Source organism: Protopterus annectens, chromosome 5.part0 (genome assembly GCF_019279795.1).
Source record: "Protopterus annectens isolate FY-2018-M chromosome 5.part0, PAN1.0, whole genome shotgun sequence".
Classification (NCBI taxonomy): Eukaryota; Metazoa; Chordata; order Ceratodontiformes; family Protopteridae; genus Protopterus; species Protopterus annectens.
The window spans coordinates 1,309,838,541-1,309,854,871 of NC_056735.1; the positions used below are offsets into that span (position 1 = coordinate 1,309,838,541).

At 40.1% G+C, this 16,331-nt stretch overlaps 1 protein-coding gene across 4 annotated transcripts in view; it reads left to right on the top strand.

Annotated features, from left to right (window-relative positions):
* GAS6 (growth arrest specific 6) overlaps positions 1 to 16,331 on the top strand; it is a 989,702-nt gene that overhangs the window by 847,229 nt on the left and 126,142 nt on the right. For all 4 annotated transcript variants that reach the window (XM_044071118.1, XM_044071116.1, XM_044071119.1 and 1 more), the window contains one exon: positions 9,909 to 10,078. In XM_044071118.1, coding sequence (XP_043927053.1) covers positions 9,909 to 10,078 — 170 coding nt within the window. The remainder of the gene's footprint in view (positions 1 to 9,908; positions 10,079 to 16,331) is intronic.

The window sequence follows — 16,331 nt, forward strand, 5'->3', positions numbered from 1 at the left end:
TTGCTTCTTATAGTTCTATAGGTGGGTTGATGATAGTAGTTAATCTTAAGTTTGAGTATATATGTGAGGCAGTGATCACTTAGATCATCTGGTACGGTGCCTGCCATATAGAGATTTGGAGAGTTATTGATGAGTATCCAGTCCAGGGTACTAGCTTTGTCTTGTGATTTGCTTAGCCTAGTGGGTGAGGTTATGGTTTGGGTAAATCCTTGGAGGTTTACATGGGTTGTTAAGAATTGAGAGGAGCAGGCTTTCCAGTCAATGTTGAAGTCCCTAGAATTATGGTTTCCTGCGGCTGGTTGATGTTGAGCCAGGTTAGGAACTCCTCAAGGGTGTCTGTGTTCTTTCCCGGGGGGATGTAGACACAAACAATGTTTATGCTTTTATGGTTGTTAATGTGTAGCTTTGTGATAATGATTTCAACATTGTTGAATAGGGGGGGGGGGTTGTAGGTTGGCTATGATGACAGATAAGGTGGACTTGTAGAGTATTGTTACCCCTCCGCCCTTTTTTGGGTGCGATCAACCCTATACATGTTGTACCCAGACTTTATTGTCCTTAGTGGCAGGTTTTAGCCATGCTTCTGTGAGGCCGAGTATATCAGGTGAATATACTGCCATGAGGGCATGTAGGTGCTGGATTTTGTTATTTATGCTCCTGATGTTCAGATGGCAGGCCAGCAGGGAGTCTAAGGGTCTATGTGAGGGGCCTATATTGGTTGGTGAGTTGGTGGAGGGAATAGAGGTAGTAGTAGTGGTTGGACCCGGGTTTGGGTGGATGTCACCATCCATGGTGAGGTTGTTTTTTAGCCTAGTTATGAGTTTCCAGATCTTGAGTAGAATATTATGATAGTACCTTAGTTTGTAGCGGATGTATTTAGGTCTGGTAGGGACATAATTGGGTGGGTTAAGAATCTGGGAGGGATGAGGTTGAGAATGTTGTGTATAAGTGAAGGTGTTGAGGTCTGGAATCTGGGGTACTGAAAGCCAAGGTGTACCGTGTTCTCATAGGATGAGAGTAGATATGGGATGATTAGCAGGGATGGCAGAAAGGTTAGCAATAAAGGTGTGGAGATAGACATTGTAGTATGTTAAGATTTGGAACTAGTATGAGAGTATTGGTGAGGAGGGAGACTAGTATTGGCAGATGGGGTAGGTTGAGGTTGTAATACAGGTTGTAGGTGATTGGTTGTGGTGGAATTGGGAGTGGCCAGTGAGATATAAATTAAGCAATAGTAGGGGCGGGTGGAATTTGGGGGCAGGGTGGGGCGTGAAGTGAGCCCGAGCGGAGCGGGGCTTAACCAGATATCCAAGTTGCCAGTGATTGGAGGTTGCAAGGTGGGTGTAATATTACTTCCAATTAGTCTTTTAGGCAGGTTTGAATTTCTAAATTAGCTTTAGTTTAATAGGCCCTGTTATGCAGGTTGTGAGTTTTAATGTAGCCTTAATTTACTGTTTTGCAGGAGGGTTAGCTGCAAGATAGTCACTAGATGAATTTAAATACACCAGCAACTGAGGGTTTTTTGTTTTTAATGCTAAGGTTAGCTATTTTGGCACAGTTTACAGTAGGGCTGTTTGAGGGAATTTCTAGTGCCGGACCCAGCTACAGTTCGTTTAATACATCAGTTAAGAGTTAGGGTTATTACCCTTTTAACTTTTCAATGCAGGGTTTGGTGGTTCCGGTCCGCGTGTTGTACTACTCGCACTGTTTAATTCTTTAAGCTGAGGGAGCTTGCTAGGTACTGTTAGCAGGGGAGTGACCTGTGGGGATAGATTTGTAATAGTTACTAGCAGGCAGCAGTGTTGCAAGTATAAAGTTCCCGTACCTTTAAATGAGTAGCGTCCCCTTATATAGTTATATTCATATTTTAGTCGACAGTTCCAATATTACAAAAAAAAAAAAAAAAACATATTGCCTTACAGCATGCTCGCCTAAATATCTGCTAATACATTCAACCACACTTGTAATTAGTAAACAGGAATTATTGATACAGCCTGTAGGTTTTCCAGGTTACAGCGTGATATGCTGCGACCTTTGAGCCGTAATTCTCCAAACGTAATCACATATAACCGCGCGATAATTTAAATAGTGGTGTACAATTCAAGCACTGTCGATATCTTTACTCTGGTTTGTAGCGGCCTTTTTTAACAACAAGTATGAGCCATGTGGTAGTTTAAACAGCTAAGTACAAGCTTAACAACTCTACAATGTGTAACGTTAGTCTATACCACTCGTAGATATCAAATTAGGTACAGAGCAGAGATCTATGCATTGTTCTCTATAGCAGCAATAATTTCAGAAAATCAAGCAACATTACGATATATGATACTTGTTATAAGATATTTACAAGATATTTACAAACCGTGTTAATAGCAGATGACTGGCTAGGTCCTGGGGCACTAGAGCTTTGAAAATGGCGGGTAGTGTGGGAGTGATATGTAACCACGGTTCAGTGGCTTAACCAGATTTCCAAGTTGCCAGTGATTGGAGGTTGCAAGGTGGGTGTACTATTACTTCCAATTGGTCTTTTAGGCAGGTTTGAATTTCTAAATTAGCTTTAGTTTAATAGGCCCTGTTATGCAGGTCGTGAGTTTTAATGTAGCCTTAATTTACTGTTTTGCAGGAGGGTTAGCTGCAAGGTAGTCACTAGATGAATTTAAATACACTAGCGACTGAGGGTTTTTAGTTTTTAAGGCTAAGGTTAGCTATTTTGGCGCAGTTTACAGTAGGGCTGTTTGAGGGAATTTCTAGTGCTGGACCCAGCTACAGTTCAATTAATACATCAGTTAAGAGTTAGGGTTATTACCCTTTTAACTTTTCAATGCAGGGTTTGGTGGTTCCGGTCCGCATGTTGTACTACTCGCACTGTTTAGTTCTTTAAGCTGAGGGAGCTTGCTAGGTACTGTTAGCAGGGGAGCGACCCTTTTAACTTTTCAATGCAGGGTTTGGTGGTTCTGGTCCGCGTGTTGTACTACTCGCACTGTTTAGTTCTTTAAGCTGAGGGAGCTTGCTAGGTACTGTTAGCAGGGGAGCGACCCTTTTAACTTTTCAATGCAGGGTTTGGTGGTTCCGGTCCGCATGTTGTACTACTCGCACTGTTTAGTTCTTTAAGCTGAGGGAGCTTGCTAGGTACTGTTAGCAGGGGAGCGACCGTGTTAATAGCAGATGACTGGCTAGGTCCTGGGGCACTAGAGCTTTTGTCATGGAAAAACTCACACTGCCTCCTTTTGAGCCACCCAATACAGCTGAGATAAAATTCTTATCATGGAAAACAGCTCTGCTCCTAGCAATAACGTAAGCAAGAAGAGTCTCAGAGTTACAGACATTAATGGCTGTGGAACCTTTTGTTATCTTCCATCCGGACAGGGTTTTTCTAAGGACAAACCCAACATTTATGCCTAAGTTAGTGTCCAGCATGGCTCTTAACCAAACCATTCATTTGCCTACTTTTTATCCAAACCCACAGAATAAAGGGGAGAGACTTCTGCATTCTTTGGACATACACAGACAGATGCGCTTCTACTTGGACAAAACTAAAGTTTTCGGAAAGACTGAGCAAATTTTAGTGGCATATATGCTGCAGGATCACAAGGAAAGGCTATCTCAAAGCAGACTATTTCAAAATGGATAGGACACTGCATTCGTTTCTGCTACTCACAACATGGCAAATCAGTGCTTAAGGGCATTAGACCACATTCTACCAGGGCAGCAGCCACCTCAGCAGCCTTCCTCAGAGGAGTACCAACCAAGGATATTTTGGAGGCTGCAACTTGGACTTCACACTTTTACCAAGCACTACCACTTACCTCTTTACTCTAAATCCAGAACAGGCTTTGCCGCTGCAGTTCTGCAGGGCCTTATAGCCACTCCTAATGCTATTTAGACCCAGCTGCCCTACCTCAGCTTTGGGATTCAACCTAAGGGTAATGACTGCAACAGTGAAACACGAACATAGTACAGTTGTGTACCTACCATAAATGTAGATATTCGAGTGTATTCACTGTTGCAGTCCAGGTTACCCACCCACCATACCCCCTTCTTTCTGGGACTTCTCTGTACTTTTCTATCCTATACAACCTGTGTGGTGTATTTGCTTGTAGATGAAGGTATTGTGCATGTTAGTGCATGCTTTTATTAGCAATGTTTTTATAACCTACCCTTTTGGGGGCACCTGACATCTGGGACAAGAAGAAAATGGCGTCGGCTGCATCTTTTATACCTCTGGCGCTCTAACGTCAGGGAAGAGGCGACAACAACCGACACAGGACCAGGACTTCGGAATTCAGGCCGACTGCGGGTAGCCTGCCAGCAGGATAACCCAAGTGTAATGACTGCAACAGTGAATACACTTGAAGATCTACATTTATGGTAGGTACACAACTGTACTTTTTGAAATTGGTTAATATAGCAATATACCCACGGCTGGGTGTGGGTAATGCTGGATTTACCCACGGTTGGAGTGATTTGCTCATGAGGGTGAAGCCAGAGTGACTGACCAAAGCCAATCGTGGGTAAATCCAGCATTACCCACACCCAGCCATGGGTTATTGCTATTATACAATGGTGTTAGTTTTGTGGTGTGTTATCTTTGTGTTTTTGTTATTTAGGTTATTGTTTGCTTTACTTTGTATTCTTCCACTTTTTGTGAGATAAAATAGTCCACACTTTCACGTTGTGCTTATTGTTTATTTGTCTTTTAATATAAATAAAAGTTATTCATTTTTCAAGAGTTGTTTGGAAATAATTATATAAGTAGATATAGTTTTAAAGCTTTTGGTTTGTCTTCGTGTTGTAGTTTTTTATATTTCTCTATTGCTTCTGACTTTATGGTTGTCTATGCTCAGAGGTTGGTTTGAGTTCTTGTTAGCGTAGTATCTGTAATGAGAGTTTGTGCTTATAGTTAGTTTTATGTAGATTATATATATATATTTTGTGTGTGTTCCATCAATTTGTTCGAAGTTTCACTACTTCGAATTCCACTTCACCGAGCCCACTTGTTCGAAGTAGTGAAACTTCGAACATTGACTTTGGCAGTCACACTACAGGGCAGAATGTTTCCTGCTGTAGTGCAATCTCAGAGTTGGTATATTTAAGTTGAGGGGTGTCGGGGGCACAGCCCCCCACATGGGGGGGGTGCAGGGGTGCTTGCCCCCCTGCAAAAACATGTTTTAGTGTTTTTTTTTTTTTTTTTTTGGGTACTAGTCCAGCGAAAGTGCACTTTCATTTAAGTGGACTTTTGCTGAAGTGTAGGGTCTACTGCTTAATGTCGGAGAAGTGTCTTTTCGATGTTAAGCAGTAGATCCATATATATATATATATATATATATATATATATATATATGGTTTGTTTATATACAAGTATTTATTTATTTTATTTAACATTTGTTATCTGGGAAAGTCTGGGAACGAAGCCAGTTTTTAGCGGAGGCCCGGAGAGAAATGCTCCAGATGCATGTCTTTGTAATGTGGGAGGAAACTGGAGCACTCGGAGGAAACCCACACGAATGCAGGGAGGACATGCAAACTCCACCCAGAAGGCACCCCAGCTGAGAATCGAACCGGAGAACCTCTTGCTGTGAGGCGACAACGCTACTGCTGCACCACTGCGCCATCCAATATAGTCATCCAATATATATGTCCAATATAAATTTACTTGCTTATTTTGTTGGGTTTCTATGTTGTAGATGTTTATTGTTCCATAGTTTATTATTTGTTGTTTGTCTTGTGTTTTTTCTGATTCATTTTCAAGGTATGGATGTTCTGTGTTATGGAGTTTCATTTTTTTGTTGTTGGTCTCTTGTCTGTTGTATTATTGATATTATCTTAATTTATTGGATTTTTTGGTGTTTCTTGTAGTCCAGACATTATTTGTCCCCATGTTTTGAATTCTTCTACTGATGGTTGATATGATTGTAGGGATGTTTCACTTTTATATCCTGTCACAGTCATTATTTGTCGTGCTTCCATCCCTGATTGTGACAGTAATGTTACTGCTGTTGCTCTTAAGGAGTGGTTTGTGTATCTCTGATAGGTTTGCTAGTGTGCATATTTCTGGTAACATTTTTGAAAGAGAATTTATTCCCATAGGTTGTGTTGAGTCCATGTTTCCATTTTGTCCAGTACATGTTGTGGATGTTTTTTTTGGGTGGAGAAACAGTGCTTTTGTATTAGGTGGCATTTTTTGAAGGTATTTTTTTGAAACTTTTTACTGGACATAAAGGATCTGTGGGGTTTTCAAACATGAATCTTCATAGTAACTGTTTGTTTTTGTGATGTCATCATGTTTTGTGTGTTTTTTTTTTGTTACATATTCTGTGCCGTCTTTATCTTTCTTTATTGTAAAACTGTTGGGCATTGTAGTCCTTCCCGTCTTTATCTTTCTTTATTGTAAAACTGTCAGGCATCGTAGTCCTTCATTTCCAGGTCTTGCAAAGTGTAGTTGTATGTCAAGCCAGACTTTTCTGATGAGTCCTTCTGCTGTGTTTTGGGAAAGTACTTGGCTGTTTCGCAGTTGTGTTATTTCTTGTATTGTTAGTGGGTGGTTGTGTTCTGCTGTATCTTTTCCTTGTCTTCTGTAATTTTTAATTACTGATTTAAATACATTATTTGCATTTGTTAGATATATATCTGTTGTTATGCTAATCTTTCTATTTAATGGTAGGTTTATATATATCTGTCGAGTCCTGCACGTAGGGATACAAGTGTACTTATTACATATTCTTCTCCTTTTGTGTTTCGTACTATAGCGCAGCATTCTCTAAGTATTGTGTTTGCCCGTTTTGATATATGTTTATACCCGCTGTTTGTTTCCTTGTACTTGATTCTTCTTTTTCTAATTCTAGTGTTTCTATTTCTTTAGGGGTGTTTTCCGCATGTCTTTTGTTAGGTTTCTGCATGGTATATGCTTGAAATGTTTTTTTACCTTTCTGAAGTGCATCACTTGTCACATTGTTGTCTTCTCTATGGGATGTGTTATGCTACAGTGCTTCCTGTTCTTGTATTTGGAGAACTTCCTTGCTTGTTGATAGTTTCATTGTGGTTTCTGGTATGTTGTTAAATTTTTTCCATTTCACTATCATTTATTAGTTCAGAGTTTACTTCCATTTTTTTTTTTTAAATTTATTATTTTTTGTTTGGTGTCTGTCGTTTTGGTGATTTTTCTGAGTTTGTAGTCTTTATGTTTAAGAAGGCTTGTGCAGGTTTTTGAAGGGATATTGTTAAACAGGGGCGTGGTGCTGAGTAAAATAGAGTTTAAGTACTGTAGAACGGGATAATATGTGCAAGAAGACTTTGTCAGTGTGTAGTTATGTTTTACAAGTGTATAGTTGTCTGACAATTCTAGTTCATTATGTGGAGAATTAAAATCTAGCTGGTGAAGTCTAGAGAGCACTACTCCCCACCCCCCTGACTCTGACTGGTCCTGGTTGTCATGGCTTTAACTCATTGTACGATGAAATTGTAATTGAATGGTCACATGAACGGTATATAGTAAACAGTAATTATTGTCACTGCTGCTGGTGGATTGAGGGGTTTGACTGTTGTATTTTCGGGCACAGAGAGATATTTGTAGTGTATCTGGGTTCTGGCACTGCATGTATTATGTATAATGAGGGAGAGAAGAATCGTGCTAGCGCTGAAGGTATGAAGATGTACAGATACATTGTTCGTGACTTATAAAACGGTGTAATGCATACTTTGTTTTGGGCAGTGTACATAGCAACAGAGAAGAAGTGTTTGCTTTGTTTAAAGGGTTTTACTACTTTTTATTTATTTTGTAGTCACGACTGCATGATACGTTAGGAGCCAGACTTTTTACTTTGGTTAGTTTGGATTTACAATGTGCACACTGGTTGGATTGGCCAATCAGCATGCTCGTTTCTCGTCTTTGAGTTGGCATTGTATAATAGTTCACCTAGACTTCATAGACTAGGATACATTTTTTATAAAGAATATGAGAGATAAAGATAAAAGTAATTTTGTATAAATACTGAATCTTTGGTTACAATATGGGGTACAAAATCCTAAATTTTGTAATAGTATTGTTAAATTTGAAAAGAAGTGATAAATCCTTTTTACACAACTGAAGACCTGTTGCAGTGACTAATTGTGATTATAGAATATTAATGAACATTTTGCAGGAAAGAGAAGGAAAATATTATATCGCATATTTGATAAATGAGTGTCTGGAAGAAAGCAGAAACAAGGTCAAGAGTTATTAAAGACATTGTAGTTGGTGTGTGTAGGGATAAAGGTGACAGTAAGTTTATAGTGTGTAATGTAGAAAAGTGGTTTGATAGGATGGGGCAGAGTAAGTTTGGGGTTCTCATTTGAATCCCATTAAAGGGAGTATTTTATATTTTGAAAAGAATAAAAGGGGGGATTAGGTTTGATCTCAGTCCTGAAGTCTACCCTTCCTTTTTCTAGTGTAGTAAAATTAAGACATATTACTCATTTCATAGTTGTTGACATTTTGTTAACTCTGTCTAAAGATCTTTCTAAACATGATCTGTATTTGAGTTTTTCTTCCTTCTAATCTGTGTGGTATATTTCTTTTCTGTTGTAAATTCAGTTGGTTTTAAGTCGCCCAAAATATTTGATTTTGAAATTCAAATATATTTATTTCACTGTAATGAAATGCACTAACTGCCTCATTTGATGTTTTTGTATCCATGCTAAAGATACCACTCATTACTGCAGAGTACATTCATTTTATCATCCTGTCAGAAATCCATTGTTTCCCACCTTATTTTTATACATTTTGTAACTGGGTAAGTACACTGAACATTACTGTCCCTTTACAGGCGTGACTGGGAGCCCTGTCTGTTAACGTGACTTGCTCAAGTTCACATGGTAGATAAATTAAGGTAAAGAAAATCAAACCTTCGGCCTTTAGATCATTAACAGCCCAGAGCATTTAGCCACGGCACTAACTGCCAGATATAGTTTCTAATTTAAGACAGTGTTTAACAGTGTCAACATCCAAAGCATTTTTCTTAGCTTTAGGTTTCCAGATTCGGACACTAAATCACCAGCTTGTAGAACTGCATTAGATGGTATTCATTAAGTACAAAGATCTTATATTAAAATTGTTGAGAAATTTGTAGTGATGAAAGGGCCTCTTCCTGTCCTGCTACATCTTACAGAAAGTGGTTAGAGAATATGGGCCCAGTACATAATAATGACTTGGTCGTATGTCTTACTTCTGATCAAGCAGCCATTTTAATTTAGGTGTCACATTCTATGTTTTAGCCCAGTTAATTTTTTTCCCTTTCTAATCCTAGAAACTGGAGACTTTATTCTACATGTGGTAAAGTGAATGAGCATAGGGTTAGTGTTGCTTACAGAATGCTTTGTGAAATTTGTGGGTTTGTCTACTTATTGGGGGGTGTTTTTTTTTTTTTTTTTTTTTTAACTTTATGAGCAGGATCCATAGATTCTCCAGGATGCTTGCCTTCATTGTCTAAGTTTCAGTGTTTACTTCAGATTTTTCTCTGACATAGTTGCAGTAGTGTGTGGTACAAATGAAGTGCAGGTCTTGAATCTAAGTTTATAAGAGCAGGAATAGGTGACAGTCACATTTACAGTAGGCACATAGGATGAACTGAAAAGCAGTATTATTTGGATTAAGTATGAAGTATGGTTCCATTGAATGCTATTGCTTGATTCTGTGAACCCTGGTCCATGAGAAATCCAGATTTTTCTATGCTACTCATTTTTCATGTAGCCTTTTATTTCTTTATGTCATTGTGACAAGTTTGTCAAGTAACAATTCTAAAGAATACTGTCTCTGAAAGATTGTATGTTTTATTTTGCTGAGAAGTTAATCAACTCACGGTATGTATTTTCTCCAGGTTCTATTTTTATTGTACTTCCATTAATAAGATGTAATAGAAAGTTTTTTCTTTTAGCACATCCATGTGATAGATGTAAAGCAGATGAGAACTGGGCAGTGAAGCTGAAAGCTGATATTCATCCAGTGACTGACACAGGTGTAATGTTTGCATTGGTTGAGGAAGACGAAGTTATTCTGTCTTTGGCACTTGTTGATTATCATCATACACACAAAGTCAAGGATCAGGTAATTTTCAACAGTATGTACTGCAGAGTGCATTTTAACCTTACAGTGACAAATGGAACACATTAAATGCTATGTAACACGGAATGTGTTTAGACCTTACAATGGGGACTTAAACATATAGTGTTCTGAAGAATGTATTTTAACCTTTCAGTGGTGACTTACATACAGTTAATATGTTTAAATGCATTAACAATCAGATATGTTTATACTTGTTTGGTATCTGTTTGAAATGGTGTCTTTGAAATTCTGCTATGCAGCCTAGCACTACAATCAGTGGGATATGTTTAATTTGCACACTACTTATGGCTGCCCAATACTTATTGGTCATCAGACTTAACTCTGCCTGGGCCCATATAAGAAGTCATATTCATTCCATTCATATTTTTTCTGTAGATAACAAGAATATATCTATTAATACCAGAGCACTTTTTTGTTATTGTAACAGTTCTGTGTTCCATTTGTATTAACAATATTCCATCATCAAATACCTTATCTTAAAGTCATCATGGACAACATGGAAGAGCTCTGATCTTGTAGCCCAGGCAGGTATGACCCTAGCCCTGAGTAGCATTCTGCCATCACCCAGAATGATACCGCAGTACAAGGACAAAATGATTGACTTCAACAATTGGCTAAGCTTCTGGTATCATTCTAAAGGGATCCAGTATCTGTCTGCCTGGGATGACATGGTTGGCAAACCACAATGCTTTGCCAGAGATGGCCTGCACCTGTCACCCCTGGGATTCCAGATACTGGCTAAGGTTCTTGCCGCCCCTATAGTGCCTTTTTTAGGCAAGGTTCAAATGACAAATTCACCACCGTAACAGGAACAGGCAAGCAAAAACTGAGGGTGATGCTACTCAATGCTAGAAGTTTAAATCTCAAAATGCACTTACTCGAGGCACTCCTTAAAATGGAGAACATCGATATCTGTGCAGAGACTGAGACCTGGTTCAAGGCTCCAGAGAGCACCCCTGCACTGCCAGGCTATAACTCATACCACACTTTTCGGCCATGTAACCTGGACTGGAACACCAAAGGCAGAGGTGTGTCCATGTTCATTAAGGATATCCACACCTCCAGGCTAGTTGCTCAGCATAATGCAGCCGAGGTTATCCAAGTGCAACTAACTCTGGGCAAAACTGCAATCCAAATTGTAGCTTGCTACAGCTCCCCCACCATGCCCCAGAATTCCCACTCCTCTTTTCTTGATGTACTGGAAAATAGTAGGGTTCAACCAAACACCCTAATAATGGGTGATTTCAACTACCCCACCATTAACTGGGAAAAGTACTCGTGTACCAACTCCTTCACTCAATGCTTTCTGGAATTCATAAACTCTAATGCCCTGGATCAACTTATCCACACCCCACCAGGGGCAACAATATCCTAGATCTAGTCATTACCAACATGAGTGATCGGTGTTCCACACCTGAAGTCAACGCCTCATTGGTCCGATCCAACCATAAGCTAATTACCCTAGATATCCACATCCTGCCCCCACCCCCCATTAAGGAAACCATAGTAAAAAATTTCTCCAAAGCCGGCTTCATGCTTAAGACAGAAGTGGTGAACTTCATGACACCCATACAGATGGACAGTACAGTTACGACTACTGAATCCTACACAATTGCACTTTATAAACACTTACACAAGTGCATGGATTGTGCTATCCCAAACAGAACCAAGACACTGTCCTCCAAAAAAAGGAAGCCAATCTGGTGGTCCCCTGCCATAAACATACCGTACAGCAAAATGAAGAAACTGTTGCAAAAGAGAGTAAAATCCCATGAGTGGAGAAGCTCCCTGGTCAGCCTTAGTAAGAAGCTGCGATCTCTGATAAAATCCTCCAAAGCTAGTTACGAAAACAAAATCGCCACTGATTCTAAAGACAACCACAAAGCATTCTATAGCTATGTCAAGAATCTCCATGGCAACACTCAGATCTGCTCTGAGTTACAGCACAATTGCTCTAAGTATACAGACCCAACTGATATTGCCAACATCCTAGCAGATAGGTTCAGTGCTATCTTTACCCCTCTGTCATTCCCTAAAGAGCCCATCTCTATACCGGAAGAATGCAAAGTTCCTGTAATCACAACTGCACAGGTAAAAACCACACTCTCCAAGCCAAGAACACAACATCCATGGGACCAGACAACATCCCAGGCTGCGTTCTACACGAACTACAGAACAAACTGGCACCCCACCTAAGTACCATGTTTAATCATAGCCTCACCTCAGGCTTTGTGCCCGCTGAATGGCGCACAGCAACTGTTATCCGACTCCACAAGGGGGGAGCCATCACAGACCCCGGAAACTACAGCCCCATTAGCCTGACGAGCCTGGTCTGCAAGGCCATGGAATGTATCATCATGGAACTTATAAACAGACATTGGTAATCTCCAAACTCTGGACCCCACCCAGTTTGGGTTTGTAAAAGGCAGATCATGTCTCCTAAACCTGATAGACTTCTTTGAAACAGTCACCAAAGCTGTAGACGAGGGTAAGGTGGTTCACACAGCCTATCTAGATCTTGCCAAGGCTTTCAACACCATCCCCCACTCTGAAATTATAGATAAACTCACTAAACTAGGTATAAATGCCTATGTCACAAGATGGGTTGCCAACTGGCTCACTGACAGAACCCACACTGTGAAAGTAGCAGACTCCAAATCCGACTTCAGACCAGTGACAAGTGGAGTACCACAGGGTTCAGCCCTGGGTCCTCTCCTGTTCGGTATCTACTTCTCTGAAGTACAGGCTAACACAGAAGGTCTTTGACTAACGAAGTTCGCAGATGACTGCAAACTAGGAGCCATAATCGAAATGCCTAACGATGTGGACATCCTACAAAAGGGCCTCACTGAGACAGATGCCTGGTGTCAAAGCCATGGCCTCAAGCTCAATGCCAAAAAGTGCATTGTCATCCCCTTTGGTAAAAACTCTGTACCCATAAACTACAACAGTAGTATACTTAACACGGAAAGTGTGATGAGACCTTGGGACACAGGTGGACAGTAGCCTCTCCTTTGATAATCACATCACCACAGTAGTCAGGAAATCCTTCTACGTAACACACCTCATCAAAAAATGTTTCTCATCCAGAAAAAAGAGGTCATTGTTCCCCTCTACTTATCACTCATTAGACCCATTAATAGAGTACAATGCCCCTTTTGGTATGTACCTCACAAGACATCTACAACAACTGGAAAGGCCGCAGAAATACCTCACAAAGAGGATTACCAGCCTCAAACAGATGCCCTACACAGACCGTCTCAAAAAACTCCAGCTTTACTCCGTCGCATATTGCCTACTCAGAGTTGATCTCTGCCTAACATACAAAGCTATGTCAAACTCAGAGCTGTTGGACATACTTCACTTAAAGAAGTCCCAATTCCTCCGAGCTACATGCTCTAGGGACCTAAACCTTGTTACCACAATTAACAGAACATGTCGGAGGGATAGATTCCTGTCCCAGAGACTTCCCATACTCTGGAATAAACTACCTGTCTATATCAAATTATGCTCCTCATTAGTACTCTTCAAGAAAAATCTTGATGATTGGATGGGAAATAGGAAATTCACCCCAGTGATCACTTCTGTGGCTCTGCTTGACAGTGGCACAGGAAAATAATTTTCTTCGGTGGCAAAAACCAGGGTACCTTTTTGGCTGGGCTTGTATAGGCCCTAGGGCTGATAGCCTAGTACCTACCTATGAACTGGAAATCTCTTAAGATTTTTCAGCCTTCCTTTTCCAAATTCTCTAACCCCTCATCCAGTTTTGGAAAAAAAATAAACAGTTTCAGCAAAGTCCTGGTAAATAAATGTTTTAGTAGAAATGGCAAGAGGCTCAAAAAAAAAAAAAAAACAAGGACAGTCCAACAAGTCAGAATGACTATTTAAGGGACCCAGAACCCCACTCTCCCCCCCCACCCCCCCAGCAGTCCCATTTCCCTTCCAGAAAGTCTGAATCTCCTTTTTTTCTCTTTGGCAAGAAATACTTTCAGATAAATTTGTTCTGAAGGTCATTCATGAAGGTTACAGATGGCAGAGGAAAGAAATTCCTCCTTTTCAGGGGGTAATTCCTTATCCACCAGACCAGACTCATCTATTTCTCCTTGTCCTTCATTTCATGCTGTCTCAGTGAGTGATAGAATCAATTCCTCCTTCCCAGGTTATTAAAAGTTTTTATTCAAGGATAGGAGACCAGTTCTAGAGCTTTCTTTCCTAAACATGTTTGTGATTGTGCCCGAGTTCAAAATACTGTCACTTCACACCCTGTTACTACTTCTTCATTTACGTTTCGTGGTAACACTAGATTTAAAAGGTATTTATCATAATTATATCCCTATTCATCTAGACTTCAGGCATTTCTTAATGTTTTGTGTGTCTGGATCACATTATAAGTTCTCTACCTTACCCTTTGTGTACTATTCACTGTCCAAGAGTATTCACAAAGTGCCTGGCTCTAGTTATAGCTCATTGCAAGCTACAGGGTATCCACATATTTCCATATTTAGATAGCTTGCTTATCTTTGCAGAGTCTTTTTCAAAGTGCCAGGAGTGTGAGATCTCTTAAAACAAGCTGGGATTCCAAGTGAACATTCAAATGTTTTTTTTATGTCTTCACACAGGATTGTTTTCATGGATTGTCAGCTAGATAGCTCATTTCAAAGAGCTTTTCTTCTACGGGAAAAACAGATCTATATCTAGATATCTTCCTAAGGTTTTCCACTCAAAATTCAGTCACTTTAAGGAAATATTTCAGGATTTTTCATTCAGTCTTGTGGCAGCTGCATCAGTGATTCTCATGATACCCCAGGCAAGACTCCACATTAGAAAGATCTAATGGTACCTCAAGTCTTTTTGCTCCAGGCACAAATGTATTTTATCTTTTCAATTCCTAGTGCTGTGGTTTGTCAAAAAAATACATCATTTGGTGAAGACAGCAAATTTCCCTAAATCCAGGTTTCCCCTTCCTCCTCCTTGCTCCAAAGCAGTCGTCACAGATGCCTCAGACTTCACTTATGGAGCGGATTCAGAGAGGATAAAAGTGCATTGTGTGTGGGACCCCAAGGATAGATGCATGCACATTAATATAAAAGAGATGCATACCCTGATCAAGCTCTCAGAATAATAATCTTTGGTCCCCTGGACCTCTTCAAGTTGTTACAGACAATACCACTGTCACGTGGTATGTCAACAAGCAATGGGGATCCAGATTGTACCCCCTTTCATGCTAACATGGCATATAGCTTCACAGCACAGTAACACTCTACAGGCATTCTGCATTCTGTCAGAGCAAAACTGTGTGGTAGATAGGCTGAGGAGAACAAGGGCAGACCTTCACAAGTGGAACTAGATTAGGATGTCTTCCAAAGTTTGATCCATCTCTCATGAGTTTCTGGAGTAGACTCATATGGCGTCCTCTCTGAATGGTCAGCTGGCAAGATTCTGCTCCAGGACTCCATGCAGGAAGGTCTTGGAAGACAGATGCCTTTTTCCTTTCTTTGGACAGGATGTTCTGTATGCTTTCCCACCCCTTCCACAGATACTGGGTACTTCTGAAGATTGTGTTATCCCTTCTTTTGGAAATGGCCAGGTGTAGTTACCGCAAGCTTTCTCACAGAATGGATATGCTCACTCAAGATCAGGGGTGTTTGATACACCCTGACCCCAATAAACTTTGTGATAGATGATGTGGTCTTATATCTTTTGATATATTTACGAGGACATGCAGAAGGTACTAATGAAAGCAAGAAAACATGCTACTAAAAAATTGTGTATTAGCAATTATACAATGACTCCCTATTAATATTCGAAAATGTGCATGCTGATTGGCCCAGCCCAATCAGCGTGCCTATTGTAAATCCCACAATATACCAACGGAAAAAGGTCCGGTCACCTGGACTTTTTTCCATTGGTATAAAGTGCCCCAAAACCTTTTTTTTTTACAATTACAAAAAGAGAGAGAGAAAATGGAGCAATGGAGACTTTCGTTTCTCCATTGTTTCTGTTTCAAAGCAGTGATGTACTGGGTATGCGTGGGAACGCAAGTCCCATACGCATGCGCAGTACAACAAAACGAAGAAGCAGTATATCACAACCGGCAGAAGAACAGTAATCCGCCGTTATACATAGACATTATTTAAGAAAAGTATTTTTTTCTTAACTTAATGTCATTATATAATAGCAATAACCAACTCCGTGGTTGTGGTATATTGAAGATTTACCCATGGTTGCCTTTGTT